The sequence below is a fragment of the Zonotrichia albicollis genome, chromosome 5 (assembly GCF_047830755.1).
Source record: "Zonotrichia albicollis isolate bZonAlb1 chromosome 5, bZonAlb1.hap1, whole genome shotgun sequence".
In the NCBI taxonomy this organism is placed as follows: Eukaryota; Metazoa; Chordata; class Aves; order Passeriformes; family Passerellidae; genus Zonotrichia; species Zonotrichia albicollis.
In genome coordinates this window covers 38,555,844-38,582,804 of record NC_133823.1, presented here as the reverse complement: position 1 = coordinate 38,582,804, position 26,961 = coordinate 38,555,844, and the positions used below count along the sequence as shown (strand labels likewise).

The 26,961-nt window shown below is 38.8% G+C and overlaps 1 protein-coding gene across 3 annotated transcripts in view; it reads right to left on the bottom strand.

Annotated features, from left to right (window-relative positions):
* Positions 1-2,186: 2,186 nt before the first annotated feature.
* Positions 2,187-26,961, bottom strand: part of LOC102073697 (plasma kallikrein) — a 36,596-nt gene continuing 11,821 nt past the window's right edge. The window contains exons 14-16 of one of the 3 annotated variants that reach the window (XR_012580462.1): positions 25,772-25,911; positions 6,980-7,125; positions 2,187-2,261 (exon numbers count right to left, since the gene is read on the bottom strand). Coding sequence is in view for 2 of the 3 variants with exons in the window: in XM_014264809.3 (XP_014120284.1) it covers positions 24,265-24,435; positions 25,772-25,911 (311 nt within the window). In the remaining variant the exon portion in view is untranslated. Of the gene's footprint in view, positions 2,262-2,345; positions 7,126-18,140; positions 24,436-25,771; positions 25,912-26,961 lie in introns of those variants that run through there. The other 2 variants (XM_074541419.1, XM_014264809.3) reach the window with 2 other exon arrangements.

Here is a 26,961-nt window from a genome sequence, read left to right as displayed (position 1 = left end):
GGTAGTGAGCCCCAAAATGCTCTACCTTATGGAAGAGATCTTTAGCTTTTGATCAGTGAGTGTACACCCATACAACTTAAGTAATTAAGTTAAAAATCCAACTAAATTATGCTATTAACTAGGTGGAAATATCTTAAATCTTCCACAGTTTAATTAATTTTAAAGTAACTGAATTTAAATACACATAACCAAGAAGCCCATTTTTGCATTAACAAAAGTGCATCAAGTTTTAAATTCCATTTGTCTTACTCCCCTTGCCTTTAAACTCCTCTTGCAGTTTCAGAAACTCCTCTTGAAACAATAGATGTGCTTCTAGCTCTAAGGTAATATTTTCCTATCCATATACCAAGGCATAAAATTTGAAAATATTTTTATTTCAATTTACCTAGAAGCTGCCCTGTTCGATTTTTTTCCAAAAGCCATGATGTTCTTCACAATACAGAGGATATAAGCAGGAGCAATAAATATCAGTTAAGTAGGTCAAACACAAAGTCACACTGATAGCAGTATTTTGCACTAATACATTAAACAGCATCAAGACATTTGGCCACAATTGCCCACATTATTTAATTGATAACATACTCTTTGTAATAATTTTGGCCCATGAAAATACTTGGGCGCGGTTCAAGGAAAAGCAGATTCGGTGGTTCTTACCAACATCCAATTTGGACACGGCTATCTTGCTTTGAAGCAGAAAGAAAACATAGTGCTAATTACCTGCAGGCCTAAGGAACAGTCTCTCCACAAAATTAGTTACAAAACTTACATGCCTTAATATAAAAATCCAGTCTTCCCTACAGCACAAATCCCAGGGGACTGAGACTCTGTCTCAGGACACAATAAGAGAAGCAAAAGATGCAAATCTCTCATCCTATAGCAGCCACCAATTCACAAAAAAAAACCCTAAAAAACAGAAAACCAAATCCCTATCACCTAATGACTGGAAATTCAACTTGGGGTGCTCTTTGTGTCCTGGAACAGCAGCCAGGAGATTCTGCAGCCCTGGGAGGTAAAAAAAGACCAATGAGTACAAAGGGGCACCTGGCCTTGGGCAGGATCTCTGATCCCCCTCAAACTTCCTCTTAGAAAAATAAGCAAATCCCTACAGATTATTAAACTAAAAGGAGGTTTTCCTTTACACCAAAAAAGAATACCAAAAAGCCATTTGGAAAAGAAATGCGAATCCAACCCAGAATTCCAGTTTTCAGGGCATTTGACTGAGAGAAAGCAATTCCAAACTTTAGGCTCTGCTGCCTGGACAGCTGATCAGTTACCTTCAAGCTCTTCACTGATGCCAAACACAGAAGCAGTCCCTGTCCCAGGCAATTTTCTGCCATGCTTCCCACCAGGAATTCCCCTGACTTCTTCAATCTGAAGGTCTCAGACACACAGGCTACTTTCTTCCTCCTGGTTCTTTGATCACAAACATTCAAAATACCATTTCAGGAAAGCGAGACACAAGACATCACTCCTGTCAAGCGAAGAAGGAATTAGGCATGAGGCTATTGTCTCCAAGAGCCCAAACACACCAGCCCACCTTGGTGCCAGTTTCTAAGAGCACAAAGCCAAGCCTCACAAGAGTACTCCAGGCTGCACACACAGCCTTTCCATCTCTGCCCTGACAGCCTAAGAGAGTGAAGAGAGGAATAGGAGAGGCACAGCTGAGCAAAGTGCTGCAGCTGTGTATCTGCCTCATGGGGCTGCCCAGCTCCAGGAGATGGCTCCCAAGTGGCTCCATGAGCAAAATCCAGACTCATTTCAATCTCGTCCTTCCTTGCCCTCCTTCACTCTTCTGCTTTTCAGGGATTTGCAAGCTGTTTACATGATCAATCCACTGCACAGCTTTTGTTTGCCTTTGGGAACAGTGTAACTGTCTTGCCTTGCACCCCGCTCAGTACATCTCTGTTCTTCATCCCTCACTCTGTCTCCCAATGCTGTAGGAAATCAAAGTGCTCCCGTGGGGGAGTGGGGTGGGATGGGATGGCAGGTGCCCTGGAGCACAGACACTTTGGGTTGGACTACCTAGGGTGGTGAAACAGGGACAAAGCCCTTTGGTGCAGTGAGGACACAATCTGTGCCTTCAAATCCCTAAAACTCTGCTGCCTGGGTGTCCCTCCTCCATTTCATGGTCTTGCTTAGGGACAGCATCAGCAGTAAGTAGTATCTGACCTTCCTGGCAGTGCAAATGACAGAGAGAGCAGCTGAAACAACTCCATATTTTCACCTCTTGAATTGTCTGTTGAGGTAGTGACAAAAGCTCCCTAGAGGAGAAAGAAAAACCACATTTTCAAGGTCAGTGACAAAGTTCCAGAATATTATATTGTGAAAACAAAGTGAAAAAGAAAGATGTAGCCTCTGCGTCAACAAGAGCAAAACTCTTTATTGAAATTTATAACAAGGGGGTTAATAAGCTGTACAAAATGCTAAGTACTTTTTAGTTGAATGCACCATTTGAAAGTTTCAGGGTGAAATAGCATCCTGGAATATATTCCTGAAAAATTCCCCAAAGCAAGGAGAAAAAACCTTTCTGCTTAGTTACTTGTTGCACAGCCTGAACTACTGCAACCAGCATGTTTCCTTAAGCATTGCCCAAGAAGCAGGCAAGCACTGCACAAGTCTGTGTGCCAGTCATTGTAGTTCTACGTGGCACCTGGGCTCAACCTCATTTTGAATCTAGAGATCCAGAGAAAAAAATTGCAGTAAGTCACTTCCACAGTGCTATAGATAAGCTTTGATTAGTTTGTCCGTAGGCAACCAGCACAAATAGCACAATACAAGCATGACAGTGGCGAACCAGACAAATTATGTGTGTTTACATCATGATGCACAAACTTTCATTTTTGTAGAGCATTTTTAAATACCCTATGATGCTTAAGAGTACAGAATTTTTTTCTTAGTGACTTTATTGTAGTTCAAAAATACAAGAATAATCAGAGACAAAACAAGCATTCAGGGATATTTGAGAACTGTTTCCACCTTCTGAGCCAGAGCTATGTAATTTACTTTTCAAGGTACTCTGATCAGATTTCTGAGTTTCATTCATATAAAACAATAACAGCAAACCAAATACTGTAACTATTTTCTTGACTGAAAGGGGCTTAAGGTTGCACTGGAGGCTGTAAGAAACACAATGAAGAAGAGAAAGAAAATAGTTTGTGTTTTAAGACAAACCAGGAATGGTCACAGAGCAATAAATGGCACAAAAAGCAATATGTCAAAAAGGGGACTGAAAAAGAAATGCCAAGAGAACCACACTTACACTAAATGTCCCCTTAGCACAAAGATAAAAAGCAAAGGCTGAACTTGACAAGGCTGAAAATAAGTTTGACAGCCTTAGACAATAAATGTAAGATGACCTTGGCTACACTGACTTGAGTAAGCAGATGTAGACAGATGGCCAAAAGAAAAAAATATCTGAGTACTTTCAAGTACAAAATATATTCCTGGGACTGTAGAGACAATCTTGCTGTTTATAAATAAGGTCTGAAGAGTCAAACTAGATGTCACAATGTAAAAAATGCCAAACATGCTCTTCAGAAACAATCAAAAATATCACAGTGTAAACACAAAAATGTCTGACTCTGGGTAGAAGATATCCAATCATAATAACAGCAATCCAGATGAAACAAAAAGAAATAGAGCACTTGTTCCTTGCCCTTCCTTGGTACAATTAAAGAGGATATACTTGGATGACAATGGAAATTTTTTCTTATATTTCTTTCTGCAGTTGAATTAATGTAGAAAAATCACTTAATAACAATGAAAGTCATCATATATTAAATTTTAGAAAAAGAAATTGATTCAGAATAAAGTAGAATAATTGCTAGCAATTTAGATTGAAGGGGAAGGGTTGTGACTCTTGGATCTCTGTTCTAGGTGTCCTCAGCTACAAGGTACATGAACTGTTTGGCCAAATCTCCCCATAAAATTTTCTTAGCTTTGCACTGATCTCACCCGATGGTTGTCTTAAGCAGCACCGTAAGCCGTGTTCTCTTTGGAATCTGCAGGTGGACTCAAGTGTTCCTTCTGTGTGTGTTTCCTTGCCACGCCAGTGACACACTCACACCAAGTCTGTCTGGGTTTCAAAGACCCTCAGTGGCAGAGCCTTTCACGTACCCCAGGTTTTCTGCAGATAGTTAGATCATCTGCAAGACAGATGGAGCTACAAACGTTGTCCCACTGCCCACAGGTGCACAGTCTTCAAGATAAATTTGAAATCATGGCTTCTATTTTTCTCCTGTCTATCAAGAACTGCAGAGGGCTTTTTGTGCTGGAGAAATATTTCACTTATGAGTTTCATTTATTAATTAGAAATCTGCAAATATGAGAGGATAAATTTTGATATTTTGGTTTGCAGAACTTCCCTCTACAGTAGTGAGCCCTCACAATTAATCATTCATTATACTCTGCTCATTCAGAGTCTGTGGATGATGTGCCATTATAGTTAAGGTTTTTTCCTCAAGAGTGACTTGCATTGCTAAAAATATGCAGGAGGGAAACAAAACTAATTGATATTTCATCTAGCATGTTGGGCTTGTTCTTCTGGAAAAAAAAAATACTTAGGAGTTGCATACTGTGCAAGTATCTTAAACTTAATAAAAGCCCAAGAGCATCTCAGAAATAATTTTGGTTTTTCTTTCTTAAAAGCACCAGAGAATTTGTTTCAGGTTGCCCCAAAAAACATCAAACTACTTTTCAGCAGAAGATCATGACTGACTTTTAGACTAACTCTTCCCTTAGATTTACTTGCAATCCAACTTTGCACCATTCTTACATATTAAATACATCATCAGTCCACTGTTCTATTCCTACAGTTCTCAATTAAAACTACTTTCAATGTGTTTTCCATTAAAAAAGGTATTTTTTGTGGTCTAAGTATGCCTTAAAATGTATTTTGTAATATAATTCTAGAATTATACATTAATATAATTCTAGAACTATACATTAATCATTGTTGAAATTATTATGGCCAACTACAATTTTCTAATTGTAAGTGCTGTGAAAATTCATAGCCTGCATATGACTAAAAGAAAATAAAGTCTTCAAACGCCAAACTGCTGAAGGGTTCTTGCCAAAATTTTTCATAGCCCCACGTGGTATGGTTTAATTTCTGTAACAGAAAAATGCTCCTAAGAACCTTAAAGCACCTGGGTAAGGATTACTAGAATGTAGTAATGGTAACATGGTAAATGACCCTTGCTTTTCCCATAGCTTTTAAGACTGTGGAAAATTAACTGGGGTACAAATGCATGCCTATGCCAGGAAACAGTGAGGGTGAGGACATGAACAGAGATAGACAAACACCAACCACAGAGCCTATTCCAAACAACAGCTAAGATAAAAGAGTTAAATTCTGTAGTTCATTGCAGGTTTGACGTCTAATTCTGGTGGCGAGATATATATGATGGCACCATATAAACATTCTGACTGAAATATCACAAACCCAGGTTTCTGCCTCATTTTTCTTTTCAGAGGAATGAGAAGAAGCAATGGAGAATGGGATGGGAAGGGGAGAAAACAGCTACAATCTCAGCTTCATGGCTGGAGCACTAAAGCATAAAAGATGTTCTATACTGATCTGAGCATAACATTTGCAGTCCAAGAGAAACAGTAGCAACAATACAAGTTAAAAACAATGCCACACATCTGTAAGTCATATTGAATATTACTGTTGTTAATTATGAATACATCTCTTGTATGTATGTTGAAAACTAAAACTAAAAATAATATTTCAGCGTTCTAGCAAATTCTTGAGCTTATTAGAGCAAAGGCAGTGAGGATTAGAAAGGGTTTGTTTCTTCATTCTTAACAGAAAATAAACAGCTCTGCTTCTTAGGTCCAAAATCTCTCTCCAAAACTATGTTTTTTATACATTTTTCATTTACATATTGATGAAAACGTGTATCGTAAGTTTAAAAAATCTTGTCATTATTTTTGTATTTATATTTGCTTCATCCAGGACTGGAACTTGAAAATAAATATACTTATTCTTTGAATTCACAGGTTAGAATCTCAGTACTGCTCATTTTGAATCTCTGTTGCTAATACATTTGAAATTATTTCTGCTCTAAAGAGGAGCCCTTTCTATAGATCAAAAGCCTGAAGAAATTTGTAAGTTATTTCAGAGTTATAACAGCCTCCTACCTAGCTGCCATTCTCACTCTTCTGCATTTTTGTTAGCAAATCAAGTTCAAAATACATCCAACATCATCAATTTCTCAAATCACATAGGTGTTTCTTGAAGACATCTGAACATAAATCTGAATGCTGTAATCAATGGCACAGGGTGAATGATACCACAGTGAAACTCCCAACCTGTCTGTGACTTACACTCCTAATGGTTGGGACAATTTCTCTATGACTAGAGATATGAGCCATAACATCTCCGAGAAGAAAATAATTTCCTTGCATCTCGTAGAATAGATTTTCAAAGCATAAAAGTTATTTTGGTCACACTTTGTTTCAAGATCTTCTGTCAGACTTTGATATGGTGAATGGTTTTGTCTGGCACAAAATTTTTTTTTAAATGGCCTGTTAAAGCCAATTATTGTTATCTAATACAAAACATCACTCTTCAGGGCATGAGCCAACCAAGTCACTTTAAAGAGAATAAATTCTCACTCTCAGATTTCTGTTTTCTTCAGCTAAAAATCCAGATCCTACTCTTTGCTCAAGAGAGGGCATCAAATGGAGACATCACATGTAAATACCTGCCTCTTAAGCAAACGTGTAAAAGGTTTGTCAAAATTCATATGTTTACTTTAGATCAACTTCTTTCTAGCATAATTGAGGCAATGAAATCTGGAGTGGAATTTACATGTGTATTTATACGTATTTATTTGTCACTTCTTTACTGAATCAATGTTGTATTTTTTACTAGAATGAGACTAGGCTCACCTGACATATCTCCTTTATACAACTCATACTTTTGTAACAAGTCAGATCCAAATTAGAAAACCAAAGCTATGTTAAATTTTACCTGTCACATCAATGAAACAAATAAAAAATTATGCTTTGTTGCCACATTAATTCCATTCTCCATGATATTTCTTGGAATAATTAATGCACTTCATCTCCTTGTAGGTCCTGCAGGGCCACTTGTACCTAAGTGGATCCTCTTTTGATCTGTTTGAGAGGAAAAATGTAGAGAATTCCATGTAGAGAATTATCTATTGAACTCCTGGATAAAAGAACATAAAGATTACATAAACATATACATTTTAAAAAATGAACACATGTATTTATTTATATACATCTAGATGTAGGCACACCTCAAAATATATTGTATGAATATACAGGTACTTAGAAAGGAGGAAGAATGTGCTTATTGAAAGTCAATTAGGTTTTTCAATAATTATTAAAAAAATCACAGTAAGTAAGTAAATGGTAAAGTAAGCAGGTAAACTTTAAACAACCTCTATAAGGAATCATCAGAATTTTGAGTTATAACTTTAGTGACACCCAAGAAGTATAATATCTCTTCCAACAGCATCTGAAAGGTAAAACATTGTAAAAATATGGAAAATAACATGGAGAATAGAACTCAAATGAAAAAATTGACCACCTAACAACATTTTTGAGATGCATACACAATGGACTAAACCACCTCATCTGCCAGATTTACACAAAATGTGGTAATTAAGATCTGTGCTAATCATGTGGGAGCAAACTGGCTGCTTCACATACACACAGCCTGTGCTCCATAATATTCCACTGAGAAAACTGAGCTGTTCAAGAGATTCATTTTGTAGTGAATATTTACAACTCAAAATAGGGGCAGGGAGACTCTTAAGAATTGGACTGACTCCATTTGCACCATCAGAGGCTTTACAATCAATCTCCTGTTTCTTAAAGTTTCTTTTCATTTTGCAAACCTCTAAACAGACCAGAATGTGACATTTACTTGAAACATCTAAGTGACTCTTAAATGAGTCATTCTACAAATTCCTTTTTCCTTCAGCCTTTCTAGGATACAGAGCCTTAAGTTCCAGAAGTGAAAAACAAGGGAATAATCAGCTGCATTTCCCATCACTATGATGCTGACCTTCATTGCACTTTCAAAGAGAGATCTGATTCATTGATTCCAGCTCTGTTTTACTGAGCATTCAGTCAGAGCAATACACTTAAATGTAATTCCTCTCATAAGAAATTGGTCCATTTTTTCTGTTTTCCATTCCAAAGCTATATAGCATTCAGTTGCTTATTTTTAGCACTTAATAGTAGAACAAAGAGAAAATGAACTACACAGTGCTACTAAGGACCAAAGTGTCTCCATTCACTCAGGAAGTACAGCAGATGTACTTTATTGTCCTCCTTTGACTTATAGGACATACTTTCACTTATTCATTCACCAGAATGAAAGGCCATTAATATTTTTTTCTTTTTTCATCATCTGTATCTTACTGGATAAAAAGTATTCCTTTGAAGACAGAATAAAATTTCCTCTCTGTGGTCAGAACCATGCAATTATGTATATTAAATATCTAAATTCTTAGAGTTGTGCTCATTTTTAATTCTCCAGAAAAGAAAAACATCTGTAACATTAATATCTGTTATTTAAAGCAAAAATTCTCAGTGATCATATCCATAAAAACACAGATGGTAAACTGAAAATTCATTTTTAAAAAAGGAAAAAAAAAGTTTTAAAGAAGCGATATTTTCTACTGATTTTTTTTCTAAAACAAAAGATTTTCTATTTCCCCAATAAGCACCTACAAAATCCACTCCCAACTTTCTCCTCTTTTTTATATTTACCCCTTCTTCTTCCCAGCCTTTTCTCTTTTCCTTTTTCTTCTACTCTTTTGGGATAAACTTTACTGATCAGATTCTGCTTTGATTTAAAATTTGGTTGGCCTTGCCACCTTTTAATCAGGATAGAGAGCATGAGAATCACAATTCCAAAAATTCTCCTGGGAGCAGTCTGCAGTGCAAGGTGACTTGCACTGAATAAAATCCAGCTGCTGGAGAAGTGAAAGGTGTTGCAAAAACCATCCCCTTTTTTTTTCTTCATTCAGCAATAGTAGATTTTACACCAAAAATCAGCAGCAAATAGCTCATGTCCTTTGGACTGGATGCAGCAACCATTCAGACATCTGCTTAACCTTAAGTACACAGTTATTCAATAGAGCACTTTACCTATATTGATTCCTCACTGTCCCACTCTAGCTATTTTAGATAAATTCCAAGTGCATGTATCAGTGCCTGTGATTTCACGTACTTTACTTTTTGGGAGCCCTCATTACTTGCCACACTCTAACAGCAAAATTACAAAATTAGAAACTCACCATTTTATATTGCCACCTATGAATCAATACACTTCAATTATAAATATATATATATAAACTTTAATAACAGTTGCTTTAGACAGTTTAACCATTCAATTCAACACTCACAGTCTTCGTCATTACACACATTTTGCATGTTTCATTTATTTATGGTTCAAAGTAGCACTAAGGGAAAGCACTTCCTCAGGACTTTATGAATTTCAGAGTATCCATAGCAGAAATGGCCTGAAGTGCTAAATGTGTCAGTGTTAAATCCTTTATGCCTTCATGCATTGTGCCTATAACTGAAAAAACAGCATGATGCTTCTTCATGGAGGAGGTTTCAGTCAATTCTCATGCAGGAAAATGAGGCAACACCATAACACTTCCCATCCTTTTTCTCTCTGGTGCAGGGACAGAAAAAGTCCTGGCTAGAAAGTAGTGCATTCTGCCAGTTTTTGTCAGCGTTGGATTATATACTGAAAATGCTTTTATCTTCACAGCAAAATATCACCTTTGGTTTCCTCTCTAATATCCAGCAAGAAGCACTCTGGCCACCTAGGGATCAAATCAAGAAGCTTCTTTTTCCAGAAGGTAAACTAAATCTGGTTTTAGACCATGCAAAGCTTAAAAATAGTCAGATAAAACAAGAATTTCAGAACGTCAAAACTAAGGTTTCTCTTGATCCTGGCTTTATATCAGCTTTGTCTGCTAGACCTTGTACATTTTGATGCAAATCCTTCCATTTCCTTTGATCCACACCTCTCTCTATTCAGCTGGAAATCAGATCTATTTGACCTGGTGTTACACTGAACAAGACAACAAAAAGAGCTCTGTTTCCCCAGGTAAAATCCTGAGTCAAAATCCCAGCTCTGGGAGAAGGTAGGATTACACCTGCAGCATGATTATCTTTCCCTTGTCACAGAAGAAATCCTGCAAACAGTGGTTCCATGTCTTCAAGTCCTTCCTAATACTTCAAACTGTGTACAAACATACTTCCTTTATTAGCTTTAGTGTAACATTATTTCCATTCAGTGAACAGCAAACCAGATGCACTCAATATGCAATTTTACATTATTTAACATAAATTGTTCTAACAGGGCATAGTAGCACAAAGGTGTCCTCAAAGGTTAGGGTTCTCTCCTCTCTGTTTCAAAGCTGAGAGTGTAGTAGCAAGGAATAAAATAGAGCAGAAGTCTTCTGAATCCAAAGTCTTAGAGAGTAGGTGAGAACAAGCATCTGATGCAACAAGGAAAAGGTCAGAGACCTTTGTGCTTTGAGCTCTGCTGCTCCCAAAGGCCAAAGCTGCACTCACTTTGAAACTGAGTTGTGTGGTCGGTCCTCAAAGCAACTGGACTGAAAAGTGTGAGGGCAGTCCAGACAATTTTAGATTTGCTGGGCTGAGTGGCTAAGAGTCTTAACATTTATTTTTCCTAAAATTTCCAGACTCTTTTTCCTAAAGTCTCAAGACTGCTAAAGCAAAACCTGTGAGATTCATTTTTTCCTGTCTTTTGCTATGCCAGTAGAAAAATTAAATATGCAATGAGACAGAATCTGTTACTCCATCTAAAATCCAACAAAAGACACAATAAATGTTTTAACATCCACCTTTCCTCTCCCAAAAAGCTTTACTGTAAAACCAGTATTATAAGTGTGCCTCAAAAATAGAGCAGTTCTTCATCCACAGTGCTACATTTGCTTGAGAAAATGTGTTATTTACTCAGTCCCAGCACAAGGCAGGCCAAGTAGCAGCCACTTTGCATCCCTAGTGTAGCATTTGAGACAGACTGAGTCAAATGAGTGAGATGGTAGTTCCTCTGTTCTTAGCACTTCAGTTGTGCCTGTGAGGTATGAAATAAATCTGAAGCCTTTTCAGCAGACTATGAACAGAATCAGGATTTTCCAAATTAACACAAGATGTTGGGGTTTTTTCCCAATAGAAAAAACAAAAATTCTTATTAAAAAATTAAATGCTTTCTTTCTATTCAAATATTAACTGAAGACTTCACAGATTACAAAACTGGCTAATATACTGAGTGCATGATTCCCAGGGAATTGAAACTGATCATAAAAGAGATCTGAAGAAGATGACACAGTTTAAGGTGAATGCATTTAAAAAGCTTGCAAAAAATAGCACCATGTCTCCTTCACCTCAGGAAAACACTGAAAATAATTATTTGAGACTGTTAGAACAAGGTTTCTTCAGTTTCATCAGAACTTATAAATTCTATAGATTTAGGTGTCTAAATGCCAGTAGGAATGTTTATAAGTTTATTAATACTAAGATTGAAACTAAGCAAGAACACCATAAGCCATATGCATCATAAGATGAAAGAAATCTTACCCTAAATTCTCACTGTTTATTATCAGTACCTCTCTAATCTTGATTCATTATAATGGAACACTTGCATAAAAACCAGGGGGCATAATGATGTAACAAAATACCTGAGTGCAGTGGTGTTATCTATTCAAGCTCAGAGACAAGAATGTAAAATGCATAGAAGGTCAGACCACAAGCAAGAGCCTTAATCAAGTTTTCCAACTCTTCCCTGCAATATGTTTCTTTTATGTAGAATATGCTTGAGGTGACAGAGAAAGCCATACTCTGATAATTGTCTAATGATATGGGAGCACTTCCAAGAAGATCAAATCTCTGCTCCTCTCTGTTCTGTGAAAGGTCAGCAGCTTCTCTCAGCAACTTATCTTTTTGGCTCCCTTATTTAGTGAAAAATGGTCAACATGAAAATGAAACATATTAATTCACCAAATAGATTTGCTTTGAAGTTTGACCTGAATAATCTTTTAAGTTTGGTTCATCTGCCAAGGAATAAAAACAATTATTCATACAGCTTTACTGTTGTCACCCTAATACATGATTATCTTTCCAAAAATAAAAATCAAGTCTTTTTTTCCCCTCTGTTCTGAAGACCTGGCATAACCTCTGCATTTTGTGAGAAACACGCATGTCTTTAGATCCTGAATGGTTCCCAGGATAATAAAAGTTACATCTGTATTACACAGTGACTAAGCCTTATAAAATAACAGAGCTTCAGCCCAGTGAAGCAACCAAAGTGTCGCTACCTTCAGACAATAGTCACCACTAAGGATAAAAGCTCTTGTGCTGACAAAAACAACTCATAACACCACTGAGGAATGTAGAGAGACACTTACCAAGTGAAGTTCCTGCTTACTTATGCAGGTAGTAGGGAATGTTCTGCTTTGCAGGCATCTGAACAGGGCAATTTAGCACCATGAATAAGCACCCCAGTGCCAAACAAGCACAAAAAAAAAAAAAAAAGAGCAAGAATACTCTTGCATTAGGACTGTATTGAATCCAGGCTAATTAGCTTTGCTATGAGCAGAGCTAATTTACTCTGGAAGAACACTGAATTGCTTCTGGACCCCACTGGATCTTGTGCAGCACACTTGGCAGCCCACAGCTCCACCTGGACATGCCAGCTCATACAGATCCAGGCTCAGGGATCACTTACAGGAACACAGCTCTCAGCCCGCTCCTGCAGAGCTTTCAGAAGTCATTTTGCTAACACCACTCTATGGCCCTGGAGGTAGACTAGAGAAGATATCCTGCAGAGAGAAGTTCGGGCCTCACGAAAGAGAGAGGTGAGCTACTCTCCAACTTGAATAGGGCCAGCCTTTCCCTTCCCTTGGTGTGAGTCCTGAGCTGCTCTACTGAGCATCAGCTACTTTTATAATCATAGGACTTTACCTCCGAGTTCACTCCAGATGGAATTTTTTGCTTAATGTGTATGGAACATCTCAGCCACGTCTGAAGTGCTCTGACCCTCAGGGTCAAGAGTCCATGACATCCATTTCATTTTTTCAACACAGCAAGGCTGATTTTGAGACAGGAAAGGAAAGGATAATTCTTCAAAGAAACTGCAAGTCAAAGGTAGATAAGGAGAATGTAAATGTTACCCTCGCTGAAATAAAGCTGGGACAGTTCAAGTTGGAATCTGCAGTTTTCAAAAAAGTGCCAGAATTACCACCAATTGTGGTAACCCTTACCATGCTTCCTTGGACTTTGAACATTAATCAGCAAACTATAATTTGCACTGCTACTCTTTCATTAGTTATTTTTATATATTACATTATAGTGCTGATGGACAGAATGGCCCTTTGTATTTAATTTATTTTTTAAAGTATTGGGGTTTTGTGTTTATGGAATGAAGTCCAAAATCTAAGAATACTTCATTTACTCCTCTTGTTTGCTTTATTATATATTTGCATGCGTCAACTGCCAAAATGTGTTTAGCTCTCCCAGTCCATCCCTGTTTTTTCTCATCAGTTTTTTTTTTGTTTTTTTTTTTTTTTTGCATAAGGTCTTTCATCAATCTTTCCCTGAGTCATAAATTTGAGTCTTTTTCTGTGGTTTAAAATTGCCATGGAAGGTCCAGCCTTTGTACCTGTACTGCTTAACACCAGCTCATACTCCAGTTTCTTCTAACCCCTTTTCTGATGCCAAAGTTTTCTGACCTCCCATTTTATCTTCAAAAAGCAATTATTCCAGCAGATAATGAATCACCTTACACAAAGATTTTTGCTATGACGTTTGCTTTCTTTGTACACTTACACCATAGGGGGAAAGCAACTTAGCCCTTATGATATAGAGAATATGTTTGAAATCTCAAAAAGTGGTCCTTGAAGTGAGGGCGCTGGTGCCAGGAGGAAGTATGATAAATAAGAGCAGACAAAAATGAAAGGTTATTTAATGTGGTTATTTAGGCTTGTATTCTTAAAACTGCATTCTATATATAGTGAAGGGAACCCATCAGAGACCACAATGGCTTAAGAATTCTATTTACCAAATAAAAAATTGAGACCTGATGGATGCACTTGGAACCTGACTTTCCACATGGATCACCTAAGTGTGGTGTGAAGGTTTTTCCTTTTTGTACAGCTGCCCGTAGTGTCACCATCTGCACCTTGGGTGAGAGCTGCTCTCATGTGGACTGTGAGATAACCAGCCAGCCTAACCCCATCAACGGCTAGCTCTTTCAAGGTACAACCCCCAGAATTTTTTGGCATTCAAATAACACATGTTGTGATTGAAAAGTTGGGATTTCTTGTTACTGCTTAGAAGCCTCCTGAGTTTGCCTGATATGCACACCTGAGCTTGCTGAGAAAGTGAATTTTTACATGGGCAGACAGTGAAAGCACAAGGAGAAACAGTTTTAAACTTATAGAGGAGAGATGCACACTAGATATTAGGAAGAAATTCTTTACAAAGAGAGTACTGAAGCACAGGTTGCCCTGAGAAGTTGTGGATGCCCCATCCCTGGAAGTGTTCAAGGCCAGGTTGGATCAAGTTTTGAGGAATGTGAGCTAGGGGAAGGTGCCCCTGAACATTAGGGGTTGGATGAGGTGTTCGTTAAGGCCCCTTCCAACCCAAACCATTCTATGGTTTTATGATTACAGATTCAAACAGAAAAATAAACATTCAAGTGGTCCTGGAAACTTGCCAATGTGACTTGAAGAAAGAGCTGGATGGCATTTTCAAAATTTCAAGGGTTTTCTACTCTTCCTTTGAGTGTCTCCATAACCTGAAGTAAATCTCCATTTGCTTTATGTTCCACTGAAAAAATCTTTACTTGGGCAAAAGGGAATGCACCACACATGGAGGTTCAAAATATATTGCCATTACAGCTAATGCTTTTATAGCTTAGTAATCCATGTTGTCCAATTAACACAGAAAACCTTCATTAATAATACAGGAAAAATTGCTTTAGAAAGAAAATAGCCCTTCCAACTACATACCCCTTTTCTCTGGTGTGTGCTTGCCCTTCCTATGTTCCCTTGCATCCAGAGGTTGACGGTTTCAGGCGCTAGATGGAGGGATATTGTACATACAGCAACTATCACATCTTCAGTCCTTCCCTGAGAGAAGTATGATGTTGTTGCTGGGTACCCCAAGGATCCTGTTGAAATTACCTTTTTATGTGTTTTATCATGGTGAGTTTCTCCTTACTTCCATGTTTGAACAGTGCTCCCCCAGCCACCCTGTTTGTTTCGCCATGGCTCTCCTTGGCCTTTATCACACACAGTTTCCCATCACTCCAGCCAAAACCAGGCCAGGCAGCAGCCCCTGACCCCTTTACAGAGTTAAACCAAGTCCTCAAAGCTCAGGCTGAGGCACACACAAGTGCTGGGTCCCTGCACAACCAGGTCAGCACAAAGCCTGGTGTTTTCTCATGCTAGTGGCAAAATCACATTGAACAGGACAGCACAATTAAGTAATTTCTTTATAGTAGTAATGTTTAGGCCTATTTTATAGGTCTTGAGTCTTCTAAACAAAAACAACTTCTCTTGAAGCAAAAGAAAACTAAGCCCATAATAAAAAATCTGGGTTGTCGCAGGAGAATGAAAGGACTGAACCAGCTGTTCAGTCCTTAACTGAAAGTTAAAGAACAGGCATGCAAAATAAATATAAAAATATTCAAAAATACATATGTATTCTAGAAAAAACCAAACCCCATTATTTTGTATTGCTATTCATGATCACAGGCAGCAGCTGGAAGGTCCAGTCCATCACAAGTGCAAGGTAGGGCCTGTTACACCATGGCCAGTTACCACCCAGCCCTAAATACGTCCTCCAGTGATGGAATTTCCAGAGCACCCTCAGCTGCCCCCTACCCACTACTTCCTTCTCTTTACTCCAAACAGTTTTTTCAGCATCTTTCTTGGTACAACTTGTAGTTACATGTTCTTTAATCCACAATAATAATAACTCTAAATCTTTATTAACTGAACGATGCACAGAACGAACATCTCTTTCCTCCTGTCTGAGTGGTCCAAGATTTACTAAGATCAACAGCCACTTTCAAATGTCAGAGCTGTAGTAGAAGAGTAAGATACTATTTATTCTTCTGCTCAAGGACATGTACCTGGGACATTGTTCTAGACAGTTCTCTTTGGTTGTGTCAGGGGTAATGCTGGAGGCTAATAGTTCAGATTATCATCTCTTCCCAATTCTGAGCAATTTATCCATTTCAGACAATCTCACTACAGGCTTTTCTAGATATTAAAACCTCACAAAGGAATTTTTAACAGATGGGTATGGTTTTGGCTGTAGGAACCATTCATATATTATTAAAGGACAGGCTAATTTTGTTTTAAGCATATAAGGCACAGTAGAGAGGGCCAGGCTCACACATAGCTCCCCCAGCTAGTTCCCCCAACTCTGTCTCCCAAGCTCCCTGATTCAGGGCCAGGCAATCTGGCCACAAGTCAAGCCCCCCAGAGAGAGCAGATGTGCTCAGGGCCCTGCCTGTGTCATTCAGTGGCTTTAGGCCTGTTTATTAACATTGAAATACTGTGGGGTTCCATAGGCAGGGAACTGTGGGCAAAAGGCTTGTGTTTAAATTGATTTGGTCAGCCTCCATATCCTAAAGTCTTTTATGTTCCTGTGCCATGAAGAAATGTGGAGCTAAACATATCTGCTGCCTTTGAATTCTACAAATGAATATGGGAATTTAATTATTTATTATTACTTATTCTCAGCTATGGAAATAAAAATATCCTCTTAGATGGTCTTTTTCTCATCAGAGCCATTGAACACAAGACAAATTAAAGCTAAAGCACCACCTAGTGACAAGCTACTGAAAGTTATTTTAGAATACAGAAAAAAACTTCTCTTTTCCCCTGAAATTTTAGTGAAAGCTAAAGAAATCAGAGGTTTACTAGGAGCCATAAAAACTTCCTGGTAATAAGAACAATAAATATACTAGAAATAATTATAAAACCACTTTTCCCATTTATTTTCTGTGTTTACAGAAACTCTACTGCTCACACCAGTCCATCCTGCCCATCATAAAGTTTTAGAATCTTTGAAGTCCAAAGTTTTGGATTGTGAGGATTTATTCAGTATTAATTGTATAAATGTTTTATTCACTGTTCATTCTATTTATTCCAACAAATAGAGTTCAGCATCAAGTCATCTGCCAAAACAGCCCCAAAGAGAGGAGCAGCAGCTCCTTTGTCCTTCTCCTTCCACACTTTCACTCTGTTCCCCACAGGGTGGCACTGCTCCTCCCTCCTTCCCCAGTGACACTGAGTGATATGTGGAGTTATGGTATGGCTTGTTCCCTGCTCAACACGCTGGGCACAAGGTCGAAACCAAAATGCTCATGCCTAAAGTTCTTAAATAGTGAACCATGAACAGAAAAATGGAATCACAGCACTGAAACACAAAAGTTTCAGATGCGTTACGGGTGGTGTTTCCTCAAGAAGCACCTTTCTCTTAGCAGCACTCAACCAACAAGAATCATTCAAAAAATGATGTTGTACTAGGGATGGGCAACACAGTAAACCTCAGGAAGACTTCATCACCCAATAACACCCCATAACAGATGTTTGTTTACATCTCTTGTGATAATTACAACCATACCATTCTCCAAATTCCTGCAATGACTGCAGGGACAAAAATAAGCAAAGAGGTTACTGGAAGACAGAATCTACCAGATGGTACAGTCAGTGGAAATGGAGTGAAAGTACAGATATGAGCCTGACAATTGAATCTGGTGTCTCAATGTAGAGCAGCAAATCACAGCAGAGTTGTGTGATAATAAGCTCAGGTCAGAGCACAGTACCATCATGTTAGGGCAGTGCTGCACTTCAGATGATTTCACACTTCCTAGCACAGAATAAATCACGTATAATACAGGAATTCTATTTTCAGGTCCTGGGATGCAGTTTTGTGGACCTGCAAAGGACGCCTAGGTGTTCCATCATATTTTCAGTTCCAAACCCCCAGATGCGTATCTGTCACGGTTTGGGCCTGGCACAGAGCCAGTGCCCCCATGAGAATACCCTCTCCCTGGGGTCTGCTGTGAGATGTGACCAGGAATAAGCAAAACAGGCTCCAGCTTAAACATAAAGAAAACTTTATTACCTAAACTACAGGAAAATAGGAAAAACTATAAGGGAAAAAAAAAAATTTGAAAACCTTACAAAAAACACTTTCCTCCTCCCCACCACCAAAATTTCCCAATCTGATACATTCTCCCAAATCACCAACTGCCCAGTCTGGCACCACCCTTTAGAATACTCAAACTTCAGTCCATGAAGAGGAGAGGAGTCCTTCTCACACCATAGGCTTCCCCTGGAAACACGCTGAAACCTCGTGTGCTTCCAATGTCACTTCGGCACTGCCCAGAAAGTCCTTTTGCCGCTTGTGACGTTTTCTTTCCATGCCCAGTGCTCTCACCACTGTGCATGGACCAGAGCTGCTTCTAGGGCTGTCTTTTAAGGATGCCTTGTCTCACTCCAAAAAGGCACAGTCTCTGCTTTGGGACATCTGTCCCCCCCATATTTTTCCAACCCCCTGGGGCCGAGGGGTTCCCACAATGAACCCTCCTGGTTCCGAGGCACTGCTTCCCCCCATGTGCAGTCTCTGTGTCACAGGAACAAACCAAGTCTATGGCTACACAAGAAAAGTCCAGCCAAAAGGCCACTCCAATCCTCTCTCCCCATTTAGGTAAACTTCTCCACGTCCTTCAGGCCAGGTCCTTGTCTCATCTCATCTCTTATCTCCCTTCTTATTCAGCTCCGAGGAGGATCAGCATTTTTTTTGCAAGGTCCCAGTCATGAAGCAAAAGGGTTAAAAGTTCAGTCTCTGTCTGTCCCGGAGCACTCCGGCACTCCCACATGCGCTGCTGCTGCTCCGGCCGGGCTGCACTCTCCCCTCCCTTCTCCTCCTGGGCTGGCTGCTATCAAATTCAGACGCCGAATCTCCCTCTCTCTCCCTCCTGGGGGGAGAATGGCTGCCCGATGTCTCTTGAGGCTGCTCCTCCACCCTTCCCTCCTCAAGGGCCTTCTCACCCCCATCTCTGTCCAGGCCCCGGGCCTACCACATGGCTGCCCCTCCCCCGCCCAGCAGCAGCGGCTGGACAGGGAGGGCGATCTGACCTCTTCGCCTCGAAGTCCCGAGAGAGCCTCCCAGGGCCGAAGCTCTGCTTTTTAACCCCTGTGTATTCTCAGAGGTGTGTCCAAACCCCACTGGCCACACCAGGTGCCAATATCAAACTCCGAGCATCCATTGGTTTGACCACAGCCTCCCAGAATTCCCACTTCTTCCTGGTCAAACCACCACACTGGTCCTTCTTCAAGTTGCATTGATACTTGGTTTTTTGTTCTAACTCACTTTAACTTTGATTTAGTTCCTACCAACTCCTCTTAAACTTTTGCATGCAGTCTTCTTTTGGTATCGCCTCTTCCTTTGGTATCATTGCTCCTCCACAAATAAACCAGCTAACAAAACTATGGGAACTGACTCAGTATTTTCTAACATCACATTGTGATGGGAAAATTGTCGTCATTATATTGCAACAGTTCTATTATCATTACATAGCAAGGGTCCCATATTGCTAGAGTTGCATACCTCCTTGATGCTTCTCATAGGCAACTCCTCTAGGCACTGACTCACCCTCATCCTCACAGCAGCCAACTGACTCCATCTCCCACCAATTCACTCTTTTATAACATGCCTCTGATTGGTTTCAGGTGTGGCCTGTTAACATCAGGCCTGCTCCTAATCTTTGGTAATTGGTTCAGCTGCAACTCTTTAGGGGATAAGATTACATTCTATCCCCCTACAAAAAAAGTATTAGAAACATGAAGAATAACTGCAGAAAATTTTCTAAAATTAAGGAAAAAAGCAAAACAAAAACCCCCAACCAAATAAATAAAAACAAAACAAAACCAAAACCCATTATAATACCAAGGAAACCCCAAACTCCACTGCATAAGACATGAAAAAAAGTTCTTGCAGCATTCAACAATCCCCAGTAATTTTACCACATCTATACATATTGATAATGTGATTTACAACACAAAGACCACAGGAAAAACAATCAATTTACTACTCCAGGAAATCTTTCACTATTAATATGTAGTATTGCATATCTGCTATAATTGCTCAGAGGCAAAATAATGTTGCCTCCAATTTGAAGTAGAAATGCAATTTGAATGTATTTAAATGCAGATATTTCACTTTAAAAAAGCACCTAAAAATAATTTTTCAAAGAATTCTCCATACATATAGGAAATTACGCTGAGAATTAGAATTCACCATTCTCCTACTATGAGGAGTGCCATTGTGAATTATTTTAATTCCATACAGTTTTCTGGTTTTCAGCATCAGAGACTCATTTTTCATTACAGCAGAATAATAATTTTTTACAGAACAAATTAAACTTACACCAGGAGCTTATACCAAATAGTTCCACTCCCCTCTGCTGGGAAAGCAGAGGAAATGGACTCACTAGGTGATCTCTCTAGATCTTCACTGCAAGGATTTTGAATTCTCCCAGCAAGAAGAAATGAGACGCTTTATGTCTTCTTGTTCACAGCTCAGGTCAATTTCATGAAGTCAGACATTAAGCAAACTCAGACATTGGGCAAATCACCAGCAGTGGTGGGAAGCACTGCCTTGCCAGTTTAATGGGAAACTGGGTTTTCTACTTTGCAATTCTATTTAAATGATTACAGAGAAAGCTATTACAAGCTAAAATCTGAGTCCATTTGAGCAGCAAAAGAATATGTCTTTACTTTATGCTAAACTAACTGTTCTCCAGACTGTCACAGCACATATGAAGTGTTTCATCTGTACCTGAACAAGTTTGAAAATTTCTGGGATCAGAGATCTTGTTTGTACTAAAAAACTCAGGCCAGACTAATTCTGCCATTAGATACATCAACAATGGCCCTTGCCCCTTCCAAATTCCCTACATCTCTGAGTAATAATATGAGATTTATTGACTTTCAGGACAACCAGAGATACTTGTCATTAATCAGAATAACAACTAAAGCACAGATGTTTATCTTCTGTTCCAACATGAGCAGAGGAAGATTTAAAGTATAAGACCAGGCTTTTCCTTAATGAGGTTGAGATGGGCTTTTTGGTTGTCAGTTTTTAAAAATCACTTTTCCCCAAGGAGGTAAATTAGAAGGGAGAATAAACAAAGGTCATAAACTGCCTCTCATTTAGTGTAAGTCACCTATTGATACCTGAAAGCCCAAGCAATATAACACTTAATAACACCAATATACTTCTATCTATGAGTCTAAAGGTCTCAATGAATTACATATCATGCTGGTGTATAAACCCACAAAAAGATCAGACATTCCCTTATGTAGTTCATCTTCAACAAAGTCATAAGGACTTCATATAGCCACCACAAATTCCTGCATTCTCCATGTATCTGGGAGATATTCCTGGTACTCACTTTTAGCCATCAGGAATTTATTAAAGATGGACTGACAAATAACACAAATTGTCACTGAAGGATATCTGCTGTAGGTAAAAATATATTGCCATAAGGTATTTTATCTGGTTAACAGCTACTCATGAAGGATGTCTGTAGTCACTGAGATCACTGGTGCTTTCCACAGGAACAGCTGAGTTTCCTTTGGCATATTGTTGGAAGATTTGGAAGATTGGAAGATTTCTGAGAAACAAAACACAGAGCCCCAGAGGTCTACAGAGCACAGCTGACTGCCATTCCTGTTCTTGTTACTGCAGTACTTACAAACCAAAAAGTTGAAGCAGAAAAAACAAACAAATAAACAAACAAACAAAATTGAGGGAAGGAAAAAAAAATGAATAACACATTTTTTGTGCATTTGAAAAAGCTGATGACAGGATTTTTATGAGAAGGTATTAAAGGCTGTCAGATTGACATTGCGTATACTCTTTAGCCTACACAGTCTGAGTATTAGAGACAAGTATTTTGGGTAGTCTCCTGATGATTCTTATTTAGAGAGTTTCAGCCTCTGTTTTCCTACTGAAGCAATTCCTTTTTTCCGTCAGCAACTCTTTTCCAGCTGTCTACATTCCTTCCCCAAGAGGACAAAATCACACTTGAATGCCAAGAATCTTTCTTTTTTTATTTTTTTTTTTTCCCTGTTTTCTATTTTTTCCTTCTCAGTCCCTTATTGAAGTCTCTAGGTTTTTGACAGCATGTCTGAGGTTTGCTGTTATTTTAAACCAGCTGTGGATTAAACAGAGCATGAAGAGACCAAATCAGCCCCCTCCCATATCTCTTGCTCTGCTTCTGCAGTGCTGGCAAAAATCCCACGTGCCTTCCCTCTCACCCTCGATCCAATTCCCCCAGCACACGGCAGGCTGTTCCTGCTGGCTCTCTGAGCAGGGATTTCCTGCCCTCAGCACTCCCAGGGCATGGAACCTTTGGCACTGCGCACCCAGTGACTCCAACCCCTGCCACCAGGAGTCCGCACAAGGCAGAGGGAAGGCAGCACCTTTCCCCAGATGTGCCTGCAGCAGCAGCATTACCTCTCCTCTCCTGTTAAGTCTGGACTGTTCTCATCCCTTCTCTGAATTCTACTTTAAAAATAAACATGCAAACAAAGTAAATCAACTCCCCAGCCTTTGAATACAGCTTTGGGGTTTCAGGTTTGTTGACTGCAGTCAGCCTAGCACTGCACACCCTGACTCCAGACACAGATAGGAGAACAAGCTTGTAGCACAGAATTACACTTTTTTCCCCTCAGTATTATTTACAAATAAAGCATAAAAAATTAAAGACAAAAGTAATTTTCAGCAGCTTGACTCTTATCTCCCAACAATTTGATGTTTAATTCCTAAGTTTCATGACCTCATTTACTTGCAGAGCCACTCCTGCTGCTTACCTCCCAGTGTGGTGTAAAGCAATTATAAGTAGCACTCTGGAACATATTTTCAGCAATTATGGTAATGTAGATGATCAGGAAACAAGCTCATAAAGTTTGGGAAAGACAGTGTTGGTACTCTACTCTCCTTGCTGATGCAGGGTGAAATGCTGCTTCTTTCTTTGGGGAAGTAATTAATTTTTGATTCCTGTTTCTCACACTAGTATTAATTTCAGCCATGAAATATGTTTGATACCTGACACAAAGTAACAAAAAATTATAAAAGGAAACAAGGAGATATAAGAACAGGATAAAGCTGTTTTTTAATCACAGAGTTAAGTATTTGGAAAATAAAAATATATATTGGGAGAGGGGATACTTTTATTGATTTTCTGGATAGTCTTCAAGAGAAGTAGACCCTCATTAAGCTTCTCATCACAAAATTATCCGCATAAATTAGAATACTGTAGGTGACAGCTCATTGGGAGCAATGGGTTAAAAGTGAAAGACTGGTGGGGATTGTAAACACACTCAAGTGACCTTGCAGCTGGGAAGGCAAAATGTCTGGAGAGCAGCAACGTAGAAAAAAAAGTATTTTATGCCTTCCACTGTTTGTGTTCTGTGTGCTTCCAGAACATCTGTGTATAGATAACATGGGTGTTTGATAACTTGGTCAGGCTCGAGCTCCCTGCCTTGGTCCTGAGAAGATCACAGCCCAGTGGAGATTACAGCACGATGGTAAACCACACTTGTGCTAACACTTGGCAGACTGCTGGGAACAGCAGGATGGGATTTTCCAGCATGAACTGGGCTTGGTGGTGTCTCCACCCATGTGTGTCCTTCTGCCAAGACCTCTGGGTTTGTTTACTTGGTTAGGACTGGCTATTTTTGGTTAATTCCCCAAGGATACTAGGAGAATGCAACTGCGTAGGCATTTCCATGCCTCAGCTTCCCTTCCCCCAGCCCTCCAGTAAGCTTGTAAGTGGTTCATCCGTTTTAACTACATTCAGACAAGAGAGGGGAATTTCTTTTTGCTGTGTGGCAGCCTCCTAAAACAAAAATAGTTCCCAGCTTCAAGGTCCATACATGTCCTGCAACCTCATCCACTCCTGTTTGATGCTAGCAAGAATAGAAATCTGTGGCTCAGCCATATTTTCTTCTGTCAAATCAGTGATCACAGAGTTTATTGTTAGTACTGCTTTTTATTTAGTAATAGGAAAATTCATTCATTCCTGCTTTTCTGCATTTTAAAACAAGTACTTTACACTCCAGGCTAACAAAAAACACCATTGAAAAAAGCACTAATACACTTTATCCCATTTGAGGGTTGTTATTCCACAGCAACACTTTGAGTGAGTCAGTAAGGCTCATACTGTGTAGTTTTTTCTAGAATCCAGTCAGAATAGTCAGCAACCTTGGTGTAGACTCCAGGCTGCCTGGGGCGGGCGCAGCCTTCGCCCCAGCTGGTGATGCCCACCAGATACCACACCTCCTCGTGCCTGCAGGACAGGGGCCCTCCTGAGTCTCCCTGTGCCACAGGAGAAAAAGAGAGAGCGTGCAAGGAAGAGGCCTCATCAGTATTTCTATCACAAAGAAAACTGCGAATAAAATCAGCATAACTCAATGTTACCACCAGCATAACAGCCTAGGTTTCAGTCACTCTCACTTACAGCTAATTAACAGAGGACTGAAGCAGGTGTTCTGATTGTTTAGTATGTTGATTTCTAAATAGTCATTGCAAACAATTGAACAAAAGGTTCAAAACTACTGGTTTATATTATTTTCTTTCTATCATTATCACCTTATCTACATACAGTGATTTAAGACTGTATGTAGTATTGGCAATATTTTTTCTTATGACCATATTTTTAGTATGTCAGTTCTCTACATGCCTTATCCTGCTTGAGTGACTCTGTCCCACTCAGAATAAAACACCTTTGTGTTTTCTTTTCTATTGCTTTCTGAATATAAGATTCTTAAGAGAAGCTGTTATGAGTTGTTAGGACAACAGCAAGTGTATTTTTTTAAAACAGCATCTCCATATTCAGTTACGCTGTATCAGATAGAAAAAGCTTAATTGGCATAGAGGAAAAATTACATCCCAGCTCCAAGTATTTTTATTCCTAACTAACCATAGCAATAGTAACATTTCAGCGTACAATTATTAAGCATTAAATGTTTGCAGTGAAAACTGTATTTAGAAGAGAATTTAATATTAATAATCAAACTATTTTCTTGCAGAAATTAACTCAGAATATTTAAAGTGGTGAAAATGCATGAGTTTACTCTTGAGCAGAGACTTTGGCTCATGGAACTCATACTGTTGTGACATTTTCAACTCTAATTATGAACAGAGCTGTTTTTACTGTTTGTTTTCAGCCTTCTACTCCCCATGCATTTTAATAGCATTACTAGCACCCTCCCTTCTGGTTTATACACAATGGATGCTTTAAAAAAGATTTTAGGCACTCTATTTTCTACCAAGAAATAGAAAAAAAAAAAAAAAGAAACTACATAGGAAATCTGCTCTTAGTGGAGAAATGCTTCAAGGTAGTATACTTATGCTCTCTGGATTTCTGATAGCCTGAAGGAACACTGTTTTATTCCCTAAATGGATATCTATATATCCACACTCAGAGTTTCCTATCCATGGAATCTAGCCCTAAAGATTTCAATGTCGTATAAGAAATATTTTCCATATACCTTGGTTTTCAGTGCTTTTGACAAGCAAAAGTGACAAGTTAATCAAGAGCTCTATTGATAGTCATACTTTACAGATAACAATTAAAAATAATCGCATTATTCATTTACATACTTGAACATATGGTTGGAATATATAACCATACACTGCTGTTTGTCATTACCTTACAAGCATCCCTTCCTCCTTCATCATAGCCAGCACAGATCACTTTTTCTCCTATTCTGCGTTTCCGGTACCTTGCCTGGCATTCCTCTTTTGACATGAAGGGAACAGGAGCCTTTTGAAGAATATCTTGGACCCGACCTATATGGAAGGCAGTGTGAGATGAGAAATGCTTGGGTCTAAAAAATAAAGGTTAAAATTCAACTCTAGAAATCCCCATAAGCTGATATTACAATGTCACTGCTTCAGGAGTATCAATAGATGTTCATGACACTGATTTTCCTTCCTTTGTGTTAGCGAACAATGTGAATTGTCTTCTAATTTAAATGCTTTTATGATGCCGTCTTCTTTCTCATGGCTGGAAAAGCTTCAAAACTCCTTCTGATGTGCAACAAATCCTCATATTGGAAAGGCTCTCAGGACATTGCCCCTTGGAGCATTGCGGTTAGCATTGCTTTGTGTTAGTAACTATTATTTCCTGGTAAAGTGTTGCAATAAGTTTGAAATCTCCCAGTTGCCAAATCTGTGCTGCTCTCTGCCACAGTAGTTTTTAAGATGGAGAAAATTGCACATAGACTAAACAAGAGTTTTTAAAACAAGCTTTTTCTCTAGGAATTAACAGAAGAAATTTGTCTGTACAGTAACTGCCTAAATTTGTTAAATTTCATGTTGAACTATAACTTTTAGATAGGCACGTGTATAAAGGAAAAGTTTCTCTTTAAAGAGACGCATATACATCTATATAAACATATTAAAAATATAATAAAGAGATGTAAAACCACAGTTTAGTAATTAAGAGTTTTTTGGCCTACTTCTACATAAAATCAGAGGAGTTCAAATCTCATCTACTATCAAAACACAAGTCATTGGCATGGTCTATAATCAATCTTCAGAATAAGAAAAGCAACATACTTCTAAAGTCATATGAATACAATCACATAAAAAAACACTATGTGTTATGTGCAGACTGTAATTCAAAACAGTTCAGTGGTAAAATTATTGTCTTTTTTTTCTGCTAGGAAAAAATAAAAAGAGTGTGCAAAACCCAGGTATGTACTGGGGTTTGCCAGTAGATTAAACTAAAATCTAAGGAAGGGTATTTGAGTGTTGTAAAAGATGTATTTAGATGTATGTAGAGGATTGAAATCTCAAGTACTTCAAACTACTGAACCAATTTATAAAACTAATTAT